Below are 16445 nucleotides of genomic sequence, written 5' to 3' on the forward strand. Positions count from 1 at the left end.
AACATTTAATGCTATCGAAACAAAAGACGCAAAAATCCAGCACAGCTCACTTAACAAATATTTCACTCAGCAACATACATTTTGGACTCAATTGTGGTCTTAAGATGAGGACTCCCTTTAGGCCGAAATGGTACTGACCTGTTTCTCCCCATGTTGCAGAACAAATGTCCAGTTTTGACCATCCATGCTGGTGGAAAGGCTGAACTCCTTTATGAACATATGAGTGAAGACAGATTTGGCACCTTGAGTTATTAATCCTGTCACCCGTACGACCTTCTTAAAGTTCACCTGAAGCCACTCAGCTGTGCTGTCAACCTGGGGGAGGAGACGGAAATTACATCCTTGCTCCATTCTTGGAAAACCAAAACATTTTAGCCATAAGAAAGGCTGAGCACCAAAGAATTGAGGCCCTTGAACTATGGCACCTGCGAGTCCCTTGGGCTGCAAGGTGATCAAATTGGTTAGTCCTAGAGATCAATTCTGGTTGCTCTTTAGAAGGCCAGATCCTGAAGATGAAACTCAAATACTTTGGCCACCTAATGAGAAGGAAGGACTCCCTGGAGAAGAGCCTAAAGCTGGGAAAGATGGAGGGCAAAAGAAGAAGGGGACGACAGAGAAGGAGGTGACTGGATGGAGTCACCGAAGCAGCCGGCATGAGCTTAAATGGACTCCAGAGGATGGTAGAGGACAGGAAGACCTGGAGGAACATTGTCCAGGGGGTCGCGATGGGTCAGACATGACTTCGCAACTAACAACAACAACAAGACCATGATGTGTACTGGCTGAGGACTTAATCGTGGTTTATTAAAACAGTTCTAGTGAAGCAAAGCACGACTTTGCAACTAACAACAACAAGGATGAATTAAAGAGAAGCAGTAAACCATTTGTTCAACTGAACAGCCTCTTGATTTGACAGATGACAATTCTGATCGGTCCCATCCTACAAGACTGTAGCCCAACATCAAACCAAGGCTGGGTCTAGTAAAGGATAAGTCTACTTCTAGCCTCTGAGTCTTGTTTCGTTGGGGGTGTTACTTGGAATCCTGACACTATAGACATTCAATTTACCTTTGGTCTCCATGCATTGATTCTTCCTTTCAAATTGAGCCGGGCCAGAAAGGGAGACCAAGTAGCAAATGCATTGTCAATCCAAGAGGAGGCAGTAATCTGTTCATTAGGAATGAACTTGCTCTCCATTCCTAGTGGCATGGAGCAACCTAAAGGAAAAGAAAATAGACAATCGTAGTAACCCTCATTTAGTACACAGAATCATAGCATTGGAGGGCACCTTGGAGGTCTTCTAGTCCAAGATCTGCTCAAGGCCAAAGACCTTAATACCAGGGGTGTCAAACTTGATTACATTGGGGCAGGGATGGATTCCTGTATAGGTTGGTACCGGTTCACCTTGCTCGCTTGCCCGCCCGCCGCACATTGCTCACACATGTGGAGTTCATTTCATTTCATTTTTTTTTTCATTTTATTAAGATTTATAGGCCGCCCTTTTCCCTGAGGGGACTCAGGGCGGCTTACAATCACAAGGGAGGGGGGTGCAGTATCAAAAAACAAAACAAAATGTGAACAAAGGAAAAATAATAAAACACAACTTTCGTTCAGCAATCAACACTCGGGCGGGTAAATTGGGAACCTATCCCCAGGCCTGCTGGGAGAGCCAGATCTTGAGGGCTGCGCGGAAGGTCTGGATGGTGGTGAGGGTACGGATCTCGACGGGGAGATCGTTCCACAGGGTCGGAGCTGCAACAGAAAAGGCTCTCCTCCGTGTAGTCACCAGTCAACATTGACTGGCGGATGGGATTCGGAGGAGGCCCACCCAGTCTGTGCGATCTAATTGGTCGAAGGGAGGTAATCGGCAGAAGGCGGTCTCTCAAGTACCCAGATCCACTACCATGGAGTGCTTTAAAGGTGGTCATCAGTACCCTGAAGCGCACCCGGAGACCGACAGGTAGCCAGTGCAGCTCGCGGAGGACGGGTGTAACGTGGGCGAACCGCGGTGCGCCCAATATCACTCGCGCGGCTGCATTCTGGACTAACTGCAGTCGCCGGATGCACTTCAAGGGCAACCCCATGTAGAGCCCATTGCAGTATTCCAGCCTAGAGATCACAAGGGCTCGAGTGACTGTTGCGAGAGCCTCCCGGTTTAGGTAGGGCCGCAACTGGCGGACCAGGCGAACCTGGGCAAATGCCCCCCTTGTCACAGCTGACAACTGGTGGTCAAAAGTCAGCTGTGGGTCCAGGAGGACTCCTAAGTTGCGGACCCTATCTGAGGGGTATAAAATTTGACCCCCCAGCCTAAGTGTTGGTACATTAGCCAAATTGTTGGGAGGGAAACACAACAGCCACTCGGTCTTGTCCGGGTTGAGTACCAGTTTGTTAGCGCTCATCCAGTTCTTAACGGCCTCAAGACCCTGGTTCATCACGTCCACCACTTCATTGAGTTGGCACGGGGCGGACAGATACAGTTGCGTATCGTCCGCATATTGGTGGTATTTTATCCCTTGTTCAGAGTTGACTGTAAATTGTTCTGCACATGCACAGAAAATGCCAGCAATGGCAGAAGAGACCAGGGAACCGGTTCAGGGATGTGGGCAGCCTGGGTTGCTGCTGGTTCTGCGACCCAGGTCAAATCACTGCTACCGGTTCAGCCGAACTGGGAGCAACCCATCTCTACATTGAAGGCTGCATCAGGGACCCAGGTGGGCGCAGCCAGGATGGGCGTGGCCAGCTTGACGTCACTTGTGTTGGGAGCGCCTGTGGTGGCCTGAGCACTTTGCCAGAGAAAACGGGCTCCTGAGCTCCGTTATAGGCTGAGACGGCCTCCTGCAATTCTCTACCAGCAAAAACGGACCTCTGGAGGAGCTGCCTGCAGCCCTCCCGAGCTCTGTTTTTGCTGGCAGAGGCATCATAGACCAGCCCTTCACTGTTTCCAGGGTGGCCTGGATCTAAGCACCCTTCGGGCCAGATCCAGCCCCTGGGCCTTGAGTTTGACACCTCTGCCTTATACCATTTGTGGTCAAATGGTTGTCCACTCTTGTCCATTTAGCTTCAGTAGCTTCTTTCCTCTACCTCTATCCCTTGTGCCACATCTTCATTCTTTGAATGGCATTCACTTGTGTTCATTGTAGACCAAACACCAGCTGCGTCTGATCAAGACATCGTAACCCTTGTTGCCTTCATCGTGGGGGACAAGTCCTGCCTGGCAGTGAATTTTACCCTGATTTTTTAAATCATATTATTTTTACCCCTTATAGCAGTGGTGGGATTCAGCCAGTTAGCACCTGGTTGAGAACCGGTTGGTAACTTTCTAAGCAGTTCGGAGAACCGGTTGTTGGAAGAAATCTTTTGTTTTTTTTCCCCACTTTACAGGGCTAATCCTATAAGGAAGGCAGGAAGGAAACATTCTGGTGTTGTTTCTAGCCTAATCTTTATTGCCCTGCTTACAAAACTGCCTCTCCGGTTAACCCTCATTACCATTGTAACAACTAAGGCGAAGCGCCCATCGACCTGAGTGACATTGACTTGGCCACGCCCAGATGATCACATAACCACTGAGCCCCGCCTATCCAGCTGGTCATTAGGGCAGAGAACTGGTTGGTAAATCCCACCATTGCCTTACAGAGTTAGTCATTTACCTTCTTATTAACTATGCATTTTTTTGCTCAGCAGTTAACCCATGGACCTTTCTCCCAAGTACATTTGTACTGTACTAGAGCTGGTGAAACGGAGTGATTAAGAGGTTGAACCGGGACTTAACTTGAAGTCCAACCTTAGCCACAGATACTCCCTGGAGACTTAGGGCCTGTCTTTTTCTCTTAGTCTGATCAACCTGAAGATTGACTCAGCCTTCCATCCTTCCAAAGTGGGTCAAATGAGGACCCAGATTGTTGGGGACAATATGCTGACTCTGTAAACCATTTAGAGAGGGCTGTAAAGCACCATAAAGTGGTATATAAGTCTAAGTGCTATTTCTATTGCTTTGGTGAAAAATGGGGAAAGAAAGTACTAAGTAGGCTGCCTTTTGCTCCTACAGGAAAAGTAGCTACTAATGCATTAGCTGATCTAATGAATACAAGAATAACAAATGACAGGATTGCAGACTATATTGGTTAGGTAGAAACATCTCCGTATTTTAAGCAGCTTTGATACCTGTATGTCTCCGTCCAGGTGAGAAAATGCCTGGTATGGACCTTAAAAGTTTTCATTGGGATGGAAATGATATTCCTTAAGGAAGACTAATCCATGAGAGGCAATATGTTCATTCCAGAGGTTTCAAACGCAAGGCCTGCGGGCTGGATCTGGCCCAGAGGGTGCTTTGATCTGGCCCGCAGAGCTGACCTGGAAACAGCAAAGCACCGGCCCATGATGCCACTGCCAGTGAAAATGGAGCTCGGGAGGGCTGTGCACATTTTCCCTGGCAGAGGGTTGCAGGAGGCTGTCGCAGCCAAAAACGACACTGGAGAGCCTGTTTTCACTGACAGAGCACTTGGGCCTCCAAAGCTGTCCCCGATACGAGGGATGTGAAGCTGGCCACGCCCCACCTCATCCCCACTGCCTCTCAACCACCCCACCATCCTATGGAATGGGGAAAAAAAGAAGGAAAGGTCTCGTTCCATACTGTTCAGGTCACAGCCTAGCAGCTCCATCCTCAAGGTGTTGCGAAAGTTGAAGTGCGTTGGGTGGAGACGGAGATAACGGGCTACAATGGGAGGGTCGAAGGCATTGTCTTTCACGCTCACTCCATCCACGTTTCCAAAGAATGTCTGCAGGCAAGAAGCGAAAACAAGTTCTGTTTACACCGGGGCATACAAAGGAGGATAAGAGGAGTGGTGCGGTGGCCTAGAGGTGAAGCTCTCGCCTCACAATCAGGAGGCGGTGAGTTTGATCCTAGGTAGAGGCAGATATTTCTCTCTTTGGGAACACTGAGAATATATCTGCTGAACAAATCTCCGCATTGGCATCAGGAAGGGCCTCTGGCCAGTGAGCACTCAACTCCGTTCAGTTGCCCAGACTCTACCCCGCAAGGGATTAAATGAAGATGGTGATGATGATGCAACGGAGGACAGGAGTTTTTATTAGGGACTCTGCGTGAAATCCACAACCTGGGATAGACAGCAATTTATCTTCGGCAGAAGTGGAAGAGTGAGGAACTGCTGGTTTGCATCACAGCCAGTTGGGCGTAGTGCTTAAGTCAAGGCTAGAAACTGGCATATCGTGACATTTTATCCTGCCGTGGGCCCAGAGGCTAACTGGTGTAAGAGATGACCAGGCTGAGCCCAAGGATGGGATCAAACACATCATCGGTTTGGATTCACTTTTTATTCACAAGAGACCTCTCTCCAGCCCCCTTGACTAGATTCCATTGACTCTTATCCAGGGATGAACTGCTAAGGGTTCACCCAGGTTTGGGAGAACCTGTAGCTAACATTATGGCCAATTCGGAGAACCTCCAAATACCACCCTGCCCTGCCCCTCCCACCCTGCCCCAACCCTCCCAGGAGTCTCCACGTGGCCCAATTTGGATGCAAGGTAATTGAAGGGCCTGCCCGGAGGCTCAGGAGTGGGGGGGAATGGGCCTCCCAGAAGTTCCAGAAGGCCAGAAACGGGCTTGTTTCTGGCCTATGGAGGGCATCCAGAGCCTGGGGGAAGCAGTTTTCGCCCTCTTGGAGGCTCGAGGAAAGACGCCGGAGCCTGGGGAAGGGAAAAACGGCCCCTCCACCATTTTGCAGGAGGCTGATTAGGCCACTTCTTCCAGACCTAGGAAGGAGACTCTGAGACTTCTCAAAAACCTTGCCAAGAAAACTGAAGGGGGGGGGAAGGGAGGGGGGGTCCTAGGGGGGAGGGGGGGAGGGGGGAAATATAGTATGTGCTAGAATTTAAAGTAACATGATTGCACTTGTATACTGTTGCTCTTTAATTCTAGTGTAAAAATAGGAAGCTGAATATATTGATAGATAGTAGAAATACACCGAAGGGAGGAGCAGAGGGAAAGAAGAAAGAGGGGTAGAGAGGGTGGGAGAGAGGATCGGAGGGCGGGTGAGATGGAAGGGAGGGAGTGTATTGGGAGAGAGGAGTGATAGAGGGGGAGGGGAAGTAGGGTAGAGGGGAATGCTGGAGGGGAGAAAGGAAAGTTGGAGGGGGTGTGAAAGAAAGGGTGTATGGAGGGTTGAAGTGGTATATTGGGTTTGTATTTTGGGGAGTATTGTTGACAAGAATGGCTGTGTTTATTGTTCAATGTTATATGGCCCCGGTTATGCACAGTATATATGTGACTGTATGAAATGAAAATGAAAATAAACATATTTACACAGAAAAAAACTGAAGGGACTTCTCCAGGCAGAACTGGACGTGATTGAAGAAGAATTGGATAAGATTGAACAACAACAACAACAACAACAATAATAATCTCTGGTTTGCATACAGCCCAGCCTAGATTCAGTCCTCAACATCTCAAAAATAACCATTTTGCCTTTACCCACATACCCATATGACACAGGGAAACATCACAGTCTAGTTTGAATGTATACATATATACATGGCATATATACATGGGAAGAATCACAAAGCTGTTACAGAAGCTCATAGTCCTGCTATAGCTAAACCACTGCCACCACCTGTTGGTCATTGATGTACGCATCCCATGTATCAGCATGTATAATCTGAGCCATAAAAAACCTCTGAAATCCTGTGCCAAGCAAAGTGCCCAGTCTGCATTAACAAACACTGGGCTGTTTTCAGCGGTGTGCCAAATATTCGAATCGCTGTGTTATATTCTTGATTTGTTCTCCTTTTGTGGTGGTTAAGAAAGACGGGAACATAGCCATTCTCGCATTCTTTCTCAGGCACAAATAATCCTTTATTTAGCCCCTTTTTCTACCCCCCAACTATAATGTTTTTAGTTTGAGGCTACTTCTCAGATTTAGGAATTATCTGGCAGCTGCAAATATCAGATTTAATGGAGCCTTTTCCATCCCGGATGTATTAAACTCATTGTTATTATTGCGGTCATCAGGAGTTAATTAAAAGGGAAAACCAGCTCTCAACTCTGCAGCAGAGGTGGTATTCAGCCGGTTCTGACCAGTTCTGGAGAACCGGTAGCGAAAGTTGTGAGTAGTTCAGAGAACCGGCAAATACCACCTCTGGCTGGCCCCGCCCCCATCTATTCGCTGCTTCCTGAGTCCCAGCTGATCGGCTGGGTCTTCTTTTGTTGCCCTGCACAGGAGAATAGAGCTGGAAAGCAGGTTAGTGGGGTGGGTAAGGAACGGAGATTTTGCAGTGCCCTTCCCCCAGGAGTGGGGAGGGAAATGGAGATTTTTGTAGTATCTTTCCCCTGCCATGCCCGCCCTGCCCACCAAGGCACCCCGTGCCCACCAAGCCATGCCCATAGAACTGGTAGTAAAAATGTTTGAATCTCACCACTGCTCTGCAGGTGGCAATTTTAAAGATTTGCAGCCTCAATATGTCTGAAGCGTACTGCTGCATTTATTTAGGGGTTGACTAGCTTAAACATTCCTTCTAGCATGAAATTATGGTTTGCATTCTCAACTGTATTATTTATTTATTTATTTATTTATTTGTCTTGTATGCCGCCCACTCCCGGAGGACTCCGGGCAGCTCACAAAAGACAAGGGAAAGGGGGGAAACGAGACAAAGACAACATATTAAAAACAAAACCAACATTCACAGTTTCCGTGGAGGTAAATGCTTCTCAGCCCCCCCCCCCCCCCCGCCTGCTGGAACAGCCAGGAACAGCCAGGACTTAGTGGCTTTGTGGAAGGCCAGGAGGGTAGTAAGGGTCCGGATCTCAACAGGGAGCTCGTTCCAGAGGGCCGGAGCTGCAACAGAGAAGGCTCTCCCCCGGGGAGTCGCCAGCTGACATTGGCTGTCAGATGGAATCCGGAGGAGACCTAACCTGTGCGATCTAATTGGTCTGAGAGAGGTAATCGGCAGGAGGCGGTCTCTCGGGTACCCAGGTCCGATGCCATGTAGGGCTTTATAGGTAGTGACCAGCACCTTGAAGCGGATTCGGAGACTAATAGGTAGCCAGTGCAGCTCGCGGAGGATAGGTGTAACGTGGGTGTACCTTGGTGCACCCACAATCGCTCGCGCGGCTGCATTCTGGACTAATTGGAGTCTTCGAACACTACGTTTTTCAAACCGTCTTTCTGTTTTTCTGATTACAGGAGAATCACTGGGGGAAAATAATTACCATTTGGGAACTGGTGGAATTGCCTTTATAGCTCTTCCAATTCTCTCCATCCAGGCTATAGAAGATGACAAACTGGGAGATGTAATAGTTGGAGAATTTCTGCCGAGCTCCTTGGGTCTTTATTCCATGGATGATCTTGGGTTGGAGCAAGTCCACCTGGAGAAGAAGGACACTCTTTTCTTTTAGAAAACAAAGCTTCTATAAAAGCATCTTTCCTCAACTTCCAGATGTTTGGGATTGCATCTCCCAGAGTTCCAAATTCAACATAGCAATCATGGACTCAAAACACATTGTGAAAAAGACCGTCATGTAGACTATCCATATTGGCAGAGGGAACTGCTCACGTCTTAGCCAATCAGGGGAGCTCTGCAGCCAGCAATTCTTTTGACAGCATCCTAAGTCAGAGGACTAAACAGTCATGTGACTGGGTGGGCATGGCCAACTCAATGTCAATCAGGTCGATGGGCACTTCGTCTTAGCTGTGAGAATATAATCAGAGTTAACCGGAGAGGCAGTTTCTGTAAGCAGGGCAATCAAGATTAGGCTAGAAGCAACACCAGAATGCTTCCTTCCTGCCTTCCTTACAGAATTAGCCCTGTAAAGTGGAGAAAAAAGATTTCTTCCAACAACCGGTTCTCTGAACTGCTTAGAAAGTTCACAACCGGTTCTCCCGAATAGGTGTGAACCGGCTGAATCCCACCACTGCACTACATAGTAAGATACAAGAACTGCCTGTTATCTTATCTCCTTCTAAGGCCAAATATCATCACTTAAAATCACTGTAGGGAATTGAAAGGGTGACGGTCATTTCAAATGGTGGCAGAGGAATCCTTGCTATCGTAGTGCAGTCTTTATTGTTGTTGTACAAAATAAATACAACAAAATTGGTTTCTATTCAGATCTATTAGACTTGGTCTAGCTTGAAAACTTTCAAGTGCAATAAAGCTGCTCATCTTAACTTGTGTTACAAGTTCTAGTTCTTTTGTGGACTACAAAAGTGAATTACTTTCACTTTCTCTATTGTCCAAAAGAAGAAGGGGACCTGATAATGACACACATCCTATTGTGCCCATTTGTTATTTACCTGTAGAACCTCTCCATCCTAACAATCAAGCCAGTGGTGCGTTTCACATTTTTTTAGAACCTCTTCTGTAGGTGTGGCCTGCTTTGTGGGAGTGGCTTGCCAGCCATGTGACCGAGTGGGAGCGGCTTGCCAGTCACGTGACTGGGTGGGCGTGGTGAAACTCACTTAACTACGCTCTTGCTTAGCAACCAAAATGTTGGCTCAGAAACTCTGGCATTTGAAGCACGCAAGTCTTAAAGCTGTCAAGTTAGAAGACCCTTGCACCCCTAATCCTTTAGAAAAAAAAACCCCAGGGTGTTCAAACTTGACAGCTTTAAGGCTTGTGGACTTCAATTCCCAGAATTCCTCCTCCAGTCATGTTGGCTCAGGAACTCTGGCATTGAAGCGTGCAAGTCTTAAAGCTGTCAAGTTAGAAGACCCTTGCACCCCAAACCCTTTAGAAAAAAAAACCCCAGGGGTGTTCAAACCTGACAGCTTTAAGACTTTAAGGTTTAGATAGGACTCTTAGAGGTGGGTGGGTGATTGATGAGCCAGCCAATCAGTGAGAGGTGGGCGGGGCAAGCGTGGTGCGGACGGGCGGGAGGAGGGAGCTGGAACCGGTTCTAAATGGCATGGTGGATTTGTGGAACCTCTTCTATAGAAGAAGTTAGAACTGGCAGGAACCCACCCCTGGATCAAGCTTACCTGGATCCAGGAGTTCTTTTGTTCACTCCTCCAAGCATTGATTGACCCAGAGTTGTCCAATCTGGCCAGACTGGGGACCCATCCACCTTGGAGCAAAAGAAGAAGACAAGAGACTAGGACAATGATGGCTAACCTTTTCTGGACCAAGTGCCTAAAGCATGCAGATACTTATGGGAATGCACGCACGTGCACCCAAACATCCCAAATGCAGAGATTCTAGTTCTCACCATAGTGTTCTGAAGCTGTGATCTGAGAGTCAGCAATATATCCAGAAGCTAATCCCAAAGGACTCTGGCAATCTGAAACCGAGGGGTAAAAACAGACAGCGATGGAGTAATTCTTGAACACATGACCGATCTGTTTTTTGAGACATTTTGTGGCAGGCCTTAAGACAATACGGCAGAAGTAAAATGAGCATGCAGCATGGTCTTTAAGCGAATGCTGTGGTCCTTAAGCAAACCAATGATTCACTATGGATGTGGTTCAGTGGTGGATTTCAAAATTTTTTAGAACCTCTTCTGTAGGTGTGGCCTGCTTTGTGGGAGTGGCTTGCCAGCCATGTGACCGGTTGGGAGTGGCTTGCCAGTCATGTGACTGGGAGGGAGTGGCCAACTTGTAAAACGTGGTGAAACTCACTTAACAATGCTTTTGCTTAGCAACCAAAATGTTGGCTCAGAAACTCTGGCATTTCAAGCACGCAAGTCTTAAAGCTGTCAAGTTAGAAGACCCTTGCACCCCTAACTCTTTAGGAAAAAAAAACCCAGGGGTGTCCAAACGTGAGAGCTTTAAGACTTGTGGACTTCAACTCCCAGAATTCCTCCTCTCGCTCTTCATCTTGAGGATGTGCGGACAGACAGGGGGAGGGAGCTGGAACCGATTCTAAACGGCACTGTAGATTTGTGGAACCTCTTCTATAGAAGAGGTTAGAATTGGCAGGAACCCATCCTTGATGTGGTTTTGCCAGAAACCAGAAGAAACTGCCAGTTTTTGGCAAGAAATGTCCTAAAAATGGCCACGTGACCATGTGACATTGCATACTGTCATAAATACAGACCAGTCGACCCCAAAATTTATGTTGTAAACATTTGTTAAGCGTTCTCCCCATTTGGGACTGAACTCAGAAGGTCATTTCTTCCAACAGTTAGAAAGAATGAATTCCTTGGTTTCTTACCTTTGTTGTACACAAGGAAGAGGGCACTCATTCCTGCCTGTTCGTGGTCACTAACTGCACATTCCACTCGCCAAATCCCGGGATGGGATGGTCTCATTTCCACTGTCTCAAAGGCACCTGCCCAAAGATGCAAGAATAATAGATAATGAAGTTAAAGAAGCTGTTTTTACTAAACTCAGGCACAAACCGTCAAAAGGTTCAGCCACTCATATTATGCCTTACCAGGGAAGAGGTTATAGATGGCCAAACGGTACTCCTCAGCCATTCGGATGGTTAACACCTGTCCATGGAAGTAGACAGCGTGGATGTCCTCAACACCACCCGCATTCAGCAGGTACCACCTGACCTGCTGATGTAGCCCCATCACCAGGCCTGGCAACGTGTCTCTCACGTGTCCATTGATAGCTGGGGGGTGGGGAGAGAATGGAGAATGTTCAAGTTTAATTCAGCCCTGCCTTAATTATCAATTTAGACTCTAAGGTACAACTGAGGAAAGTTGGGTGAGGAATATCTCCATTCATGCATGCTATGAAGACAGAGCAGCCCTTTTTCTCAGAAGACTGGAATGACCGGGCTGTTGTGGCATGCCAGCAGCAGACTCAGAGGATGAGGAGGTTGGGGAGGAACTTGACCAGTGCTGGAGTCTGGGGAAGGCTGTGATGGATGCTCTGCATCGGACGCAGAGTTAGAGCCAGGGCTGTCCAACATTTCCTTGCCACTAGAGAGGCAGCTGCCTTTGGAGGCTGAGATGAGTGAGGAGGAAGAACAACTGGGGCCTCTTCCAGATGCATTTATGCACAGAGCAATTAGGAGAGATGAACAACGGATGACAAGGCATCGACTCAGGAAGCAAGGCAAACATGGACGCTTAATGCAACTCCCTGGCTGGGGAATAAATAGAAGGAAAGGGGAGAGGTGGTCGTAGGAGACAACAGTTCGTATTTCTAAATATTTTGCTCATTGAAGTGAAGTGATCTTCCGTGTTTTGCCTGCTTTTCTCATTGCTGCTCCCTCCGATGATCAGCTGTGCTTTAGAAGATGTTTTTTATCCCCAACCAGGGGATGAAAAGCGCATGCGCGCACTCAAAGCCAGCAAACTTATGTACTGAAACTGACCAGGACGCTAGTCAGATGAATGAATACCTGGTAGGCAGAATCCCCCCCACACACTATTTTCCTGCCCAAAAACTAAGGTGCGTCTTATACTCCAAAAAATACAGTAGTTCATTAGCTTGCTTTTCTTAACCATCTCCTGGGAGCATAGAAAGAGAAGCAGGAGAGAACAGGGGATGGAAGGTAGGTCCTTACCGTAGTAGGTGTGGTTGCTTTTAAGGGCAGGATCATCCATCTGGATTCGGCAAGGAGACGGGCAGCTCCTTTCCAAGTTCTCAGCAAAATACCAGCTCTTCGTTTCATCAAAGATGGTGAAGAGTAAGGAGAATTCTTGAATAGCCAATTGCCTGACGTGTGTGGTGTGAAGAACCCCAATATTGCAAATAATCAGAGGTCCAATAAGTCCAGAATGCAGGTCTTTTTCCTGGAACAGAAGTGGGAGGAAGAGAAGCAGGGGAAAAAAAGAATGACATTGCTTTAGAACTGTGTTAAATTTTTAAAAAAAAATAAACTTTCATTCAGAGCATCCAGGAAAGTACTTGTTGGTGACTCTGCTAACCATTAGAAATGCATTGAAACACCCTTGAAATTGACTTTTTGTTATTTTCTTTGAATGTTCATATATTTGGTTTTAATGCTGGATTTGCAATTTACAGTTATAAATGTATAATTTACAACAGAGATATAATATGCCTGACTAACTCAAGCCTATTTTAATTTGCGCAGAAAGAGCTGGATTAGTTAATAAGCCACCGTTTTATTATAAATCACCATTTTATTATAAACAAACTGTTTCATCACAAACCGTTTCATTATTATATTAGTTATTATCTTATTATAAACCGCCATGTATGTTCAGTAGCCATACATCCTTTATTATAAAAGACAGTCCTTTGGAATGTATATTTTTTTGAAAACATACTTTTCTCTTTATTTGGATGATTTAACTGGAAAGCAAAATTTAAATTTGACAGAAGCCCTCCTAACTTATTTTGCATATCAATTTTTTTTAAAGAATTCATCCAAAACAGGGATTGTGGTGCTTAATCTGTGCAAATTCCTGATCTGATTTTTCAGGTTGCTGTATCCGTAAACATCTGATATTGGATAACCCCAGTGGAAAATAAGAATTCCCCATTTACCAAGTTAACGCTGGAAAAGTAGGCCCATGCTTTGCAGTCAAATTCTCTGGTACTAGGACCCATTTCTGGCAACACCTTGAGGGAATATTGGCGAACCTCGTTTGGCTGAACAGCCTCTGGCTTCCAGTGTTCTCCATCTTCCTGGCTCCCTTCATACGGCAGTAAGTTAGAATGGAAAGAATAAGGTCGGGAAGCCATATTCTTGAAAGTCACCTAATATGAGGGAGAAACACATGAAGTAGAATTAGGAGAAGGGTGAGGATCCCAGACAGATTCAGGCCTCCATTGGAGCCTGAATCTGTGGGGGAAGATGAGCTAGAACTTCAGCCGATAGAGATTGAGGGGGTATCTTTGTTGTCTTCGGAGGAAAATGGGGAAGGCCAGGGCTTTTCAGGATTAGGATAGCTTGTAGACAGGGAGGAACAGTAGCAGGATGAACATGAGAGACAGAACTCAGGTGAGGAGCAAGGACCACCTCCTCCTGATCCAACAGCACGGAGAATGGAGAGAAGGCGAGAACAGTGCAGACTGAGCAGGCTACTCGGGAGAAGAGTGCCCTGCCCATCTTCACAAGGCACACCTGGGGAATGAGACTTAAGGAGACACTATGAGGAGGGGCATTTGTCGGGAAGACACACTGAGTTCCTGAAGTGTTGAGTGCCAACGTTTGAATTTTCCAAGAGTCATTGCATTCTTTCTCGAAAATCTTTTTTTCCTTTTTCAAAAAAGGCCAGTTTAATTATGGGAGATTTGACCCTCTACTATTTTCCACCCGCACAGCTATATCTCACCACAATTGTATCTTCAACCTGTCCACGGATGAATGGTCCCAGAATGCCCAAATGTTCATCTAGCTCTCCACGGACCATCTGTCGCATAAAAGTGCTGTCAAAATATTCTTGGAAAACAACTTTCTTATAACTTGTGGAGAGTTTTCTCCAGCTGGTCCTCGGATCACTGTGCAGAGAAAACAAGCAATTGGCATGATGAAAGGAAACCTTTTATTTGTACCTAGAGCTGCATGGCCTAAAATTGTATGTAATCTGTAATATTTCTCCATCCTTTCTCTCCTGCTAGTCTTGTTAGTCTGACTTCCCCCTCACACCCCAACTCATCCGCAATTAATTGTTCTTATGCTTTCTGGTAGTACTTTTTTAGTTATGCTACTCGGTTAATTACAGCTCTTTCTCCTGGGAACCAAGGACATTCCCACGGGTGTTCGGAGAGAGGAGGAGTGAAGTTACCAGGCAACTGGTCAGCACCTTGGTTGGATCATGTGACTGATTGTTTGGGAAAGGGAGAAAACGTTTACTTTTAATCAGTTGAAAACCGCAGGAACAGTCAGTCGGTTTTCACCGGGCTGTGCCAATATGATATGTTCAAATAAAACTATTCTACCTGCCTCAGAGTTCTATTCGTCGTGGCACGACAAAACCGCACTGGTCAAAATCGCGGCGATAAAATCGCGGTGCTAAAGCCGCAATGTCATCATCGCACATCATCACCGCCGCGACAACAGCGTGGCAACAGAAGGCGCTTTAAAACGGCGCCGCAGCAGAAAGCCGACTTCAATTAAGGTAAGCGTTAGGATTAGGTTTAGGGGTTTGTTTTAGGGTTAGGTTTAGGGTTAGGTTTAGCATTAGGGTTAGGTTTAGGGTTAGGTTTAGGGTTAGGTTTAGGGTACTGAGTGCTTGGGAATGCGCGATTTTGCCCTCCGCGATTATGTCATTGCGGTAAGGTCACGTTTTTCCTTAGCGCTTAGAACGGCGCAAATTAGTCTTCGTGCTTATGTCTCCGCGCAGAAGGGCTTCGCGGATTTGTGGTGGAACCCTATTCGTTATAGGCATATTACTTGGAACCCTGACAAAGCTCTTGGCTAGCATTGAGCAAAAAAACCACAACAGTCTTTTCTCAAATCTTTGGTGGATGTTTCCATTTACAAAATGGCAGCTGTTCTGCTGTTCTGAAACATGGAATCACAGCGACAGTTAACGTCAAAGAACACGAAGTGAATATCTAACGACACCCATGAATTCAGTCACAACTGTTATCTCTGACTTTTTGTTCTCCTTCCACAATCAAGTGGCAATACTGATCTAACAAAAACATTTCCTGACTGTGAGAACAATTAACCAGTTTGCTTCCAGAAGTTGTGAGTGTTCCAACACTGGAGGTTTTTAAGAAGAGATTTCACAACCATTTTGTCTGAAATGGTATAGGGTCAGGGCCGGATTTTCCTATAGGCTAACTAGGCTTCAGCCTAGGGCCTCAAGATCAAGAGGGGCCTACATTCAAATTGTTAGCAAAATTAAAATCACACTATTCTAAAAACAGTGAACACTAAAACACTGAACCAAAAATAAGGAGAAATTCTACGCATATGACTAATAAACAAACATAAAAATGTATTGGTTAAGATCGTTCCAGCGCCGTGGCAGTTGGAGAGCCCGCCCACGTTCCCGGCACCGGTGGTCGGGCGAGAGGCGCGGCCACTCCCAGTAGCCGCCCCGTCGACGTGGAGCCCACCAGCGGCCAGGCAGGTGAGGGCGAGGGGGCCAAGCTGGGCAGCTGAGCGCAGCAGGGGAGGCAGCTGGCCTCACTGCCTTTGCCGCAGAGCAGAGCCGCCCTCCCAATTAAAAATGGGATGTGAAAGGGCCTCATAAGTGGAATAGCCTAGGGCCTCTTTTCATCTAAATCCGGCACTGTATAGGGTTTCCTGCTTGAGCATGGGGTAGGACTAGAAGACCTCCAAGGTCCCTTCCTACTCTGTTAATCTGTTATGCCGTATATTTGTCTATGTAACTTGAATCCAAACCTTAAAAATTGTTTTTATACTCGTGTGAACTAAAGGTTTGAGAAGCAGTCTTCCAATATTTGAGGGGCTGCCACAAAGAAGAGGGAGTCAACCTATTTTCTGAAGCACCAGAAGGTAGGACGAGAAGCAATGGATAGAAACTAATCAAGGGGAGAAGCAACCTAAAACTAAGGAGAAGTTTCCTGACAGTTAGGACAATTAACCAGTGAAATGGC

The 16445-nt window shown here is 46.6% G+C and overlaps 1 protein-coding gene across 1 annotated transcript in view; it reads right to left on the reverse strand.

Annotated features, from left to right (window-relative positions):
- The window catches only part of F8 (coagulation factor VIII), a 52326-nt gene that overhangs the window by 1743 nt on the left and 34138 nt on the right, over positions 1-16445 (reverse strand). Inside the window, exons 15-25 of the mRNA XM_087728310.1 lie at positions 14207-14372; positions 13416-13628; positions 12469-12697; positions 11383-11565; positions 11161-11277; positions 10217-10288; positions 9990-10075; positions 8222-8377; positions 4631-4775; positions 1069-1217; positions 139-315 (exon numbers count right to left, since the gene is read on the reverse strand). Coding sequence (XP_087584436.1) covers positions 139-315; positions 1069-1217; positions 4631-4775; positions 8222-8377; positions 9990-10075; positions 10217-10288; positions 11161-11277; positions 11383-11565; positions 12469-12697; positions 13416-13628; positions 14207-14372 — 1693 coding nt within the window. The remainder of the gene's footprint in view (positions 1-138; positions 316-1068; positions 1218-4630; positions 4776-8221; positions 8378-9989; positions 10076-10216; positions 10289-11160; positions 11278-11382; positions 11566-12468; positions 12698-13415; positions 13629-14206; positions 14373-16445) is intronic.

This window comes from Thamnophis sirtalis, unplaced genomic scaffold, assembly GCF_051295495.1.
Source record: "Thamnophis sirtalis isolate CommonGarterSnake01/CBP01778 unplaced genomic scaffold, rThaSir2_p1.2 scaffold_13, whole genome shotgun sequence".
Classification (NCBI taxonomy): domain Eukaryota; kingdom Metazoa; phylum Chordata; class Lepidosauria; order Squamata; family Natricidae; genus Thamnophis; species Thamnophis sirtalis.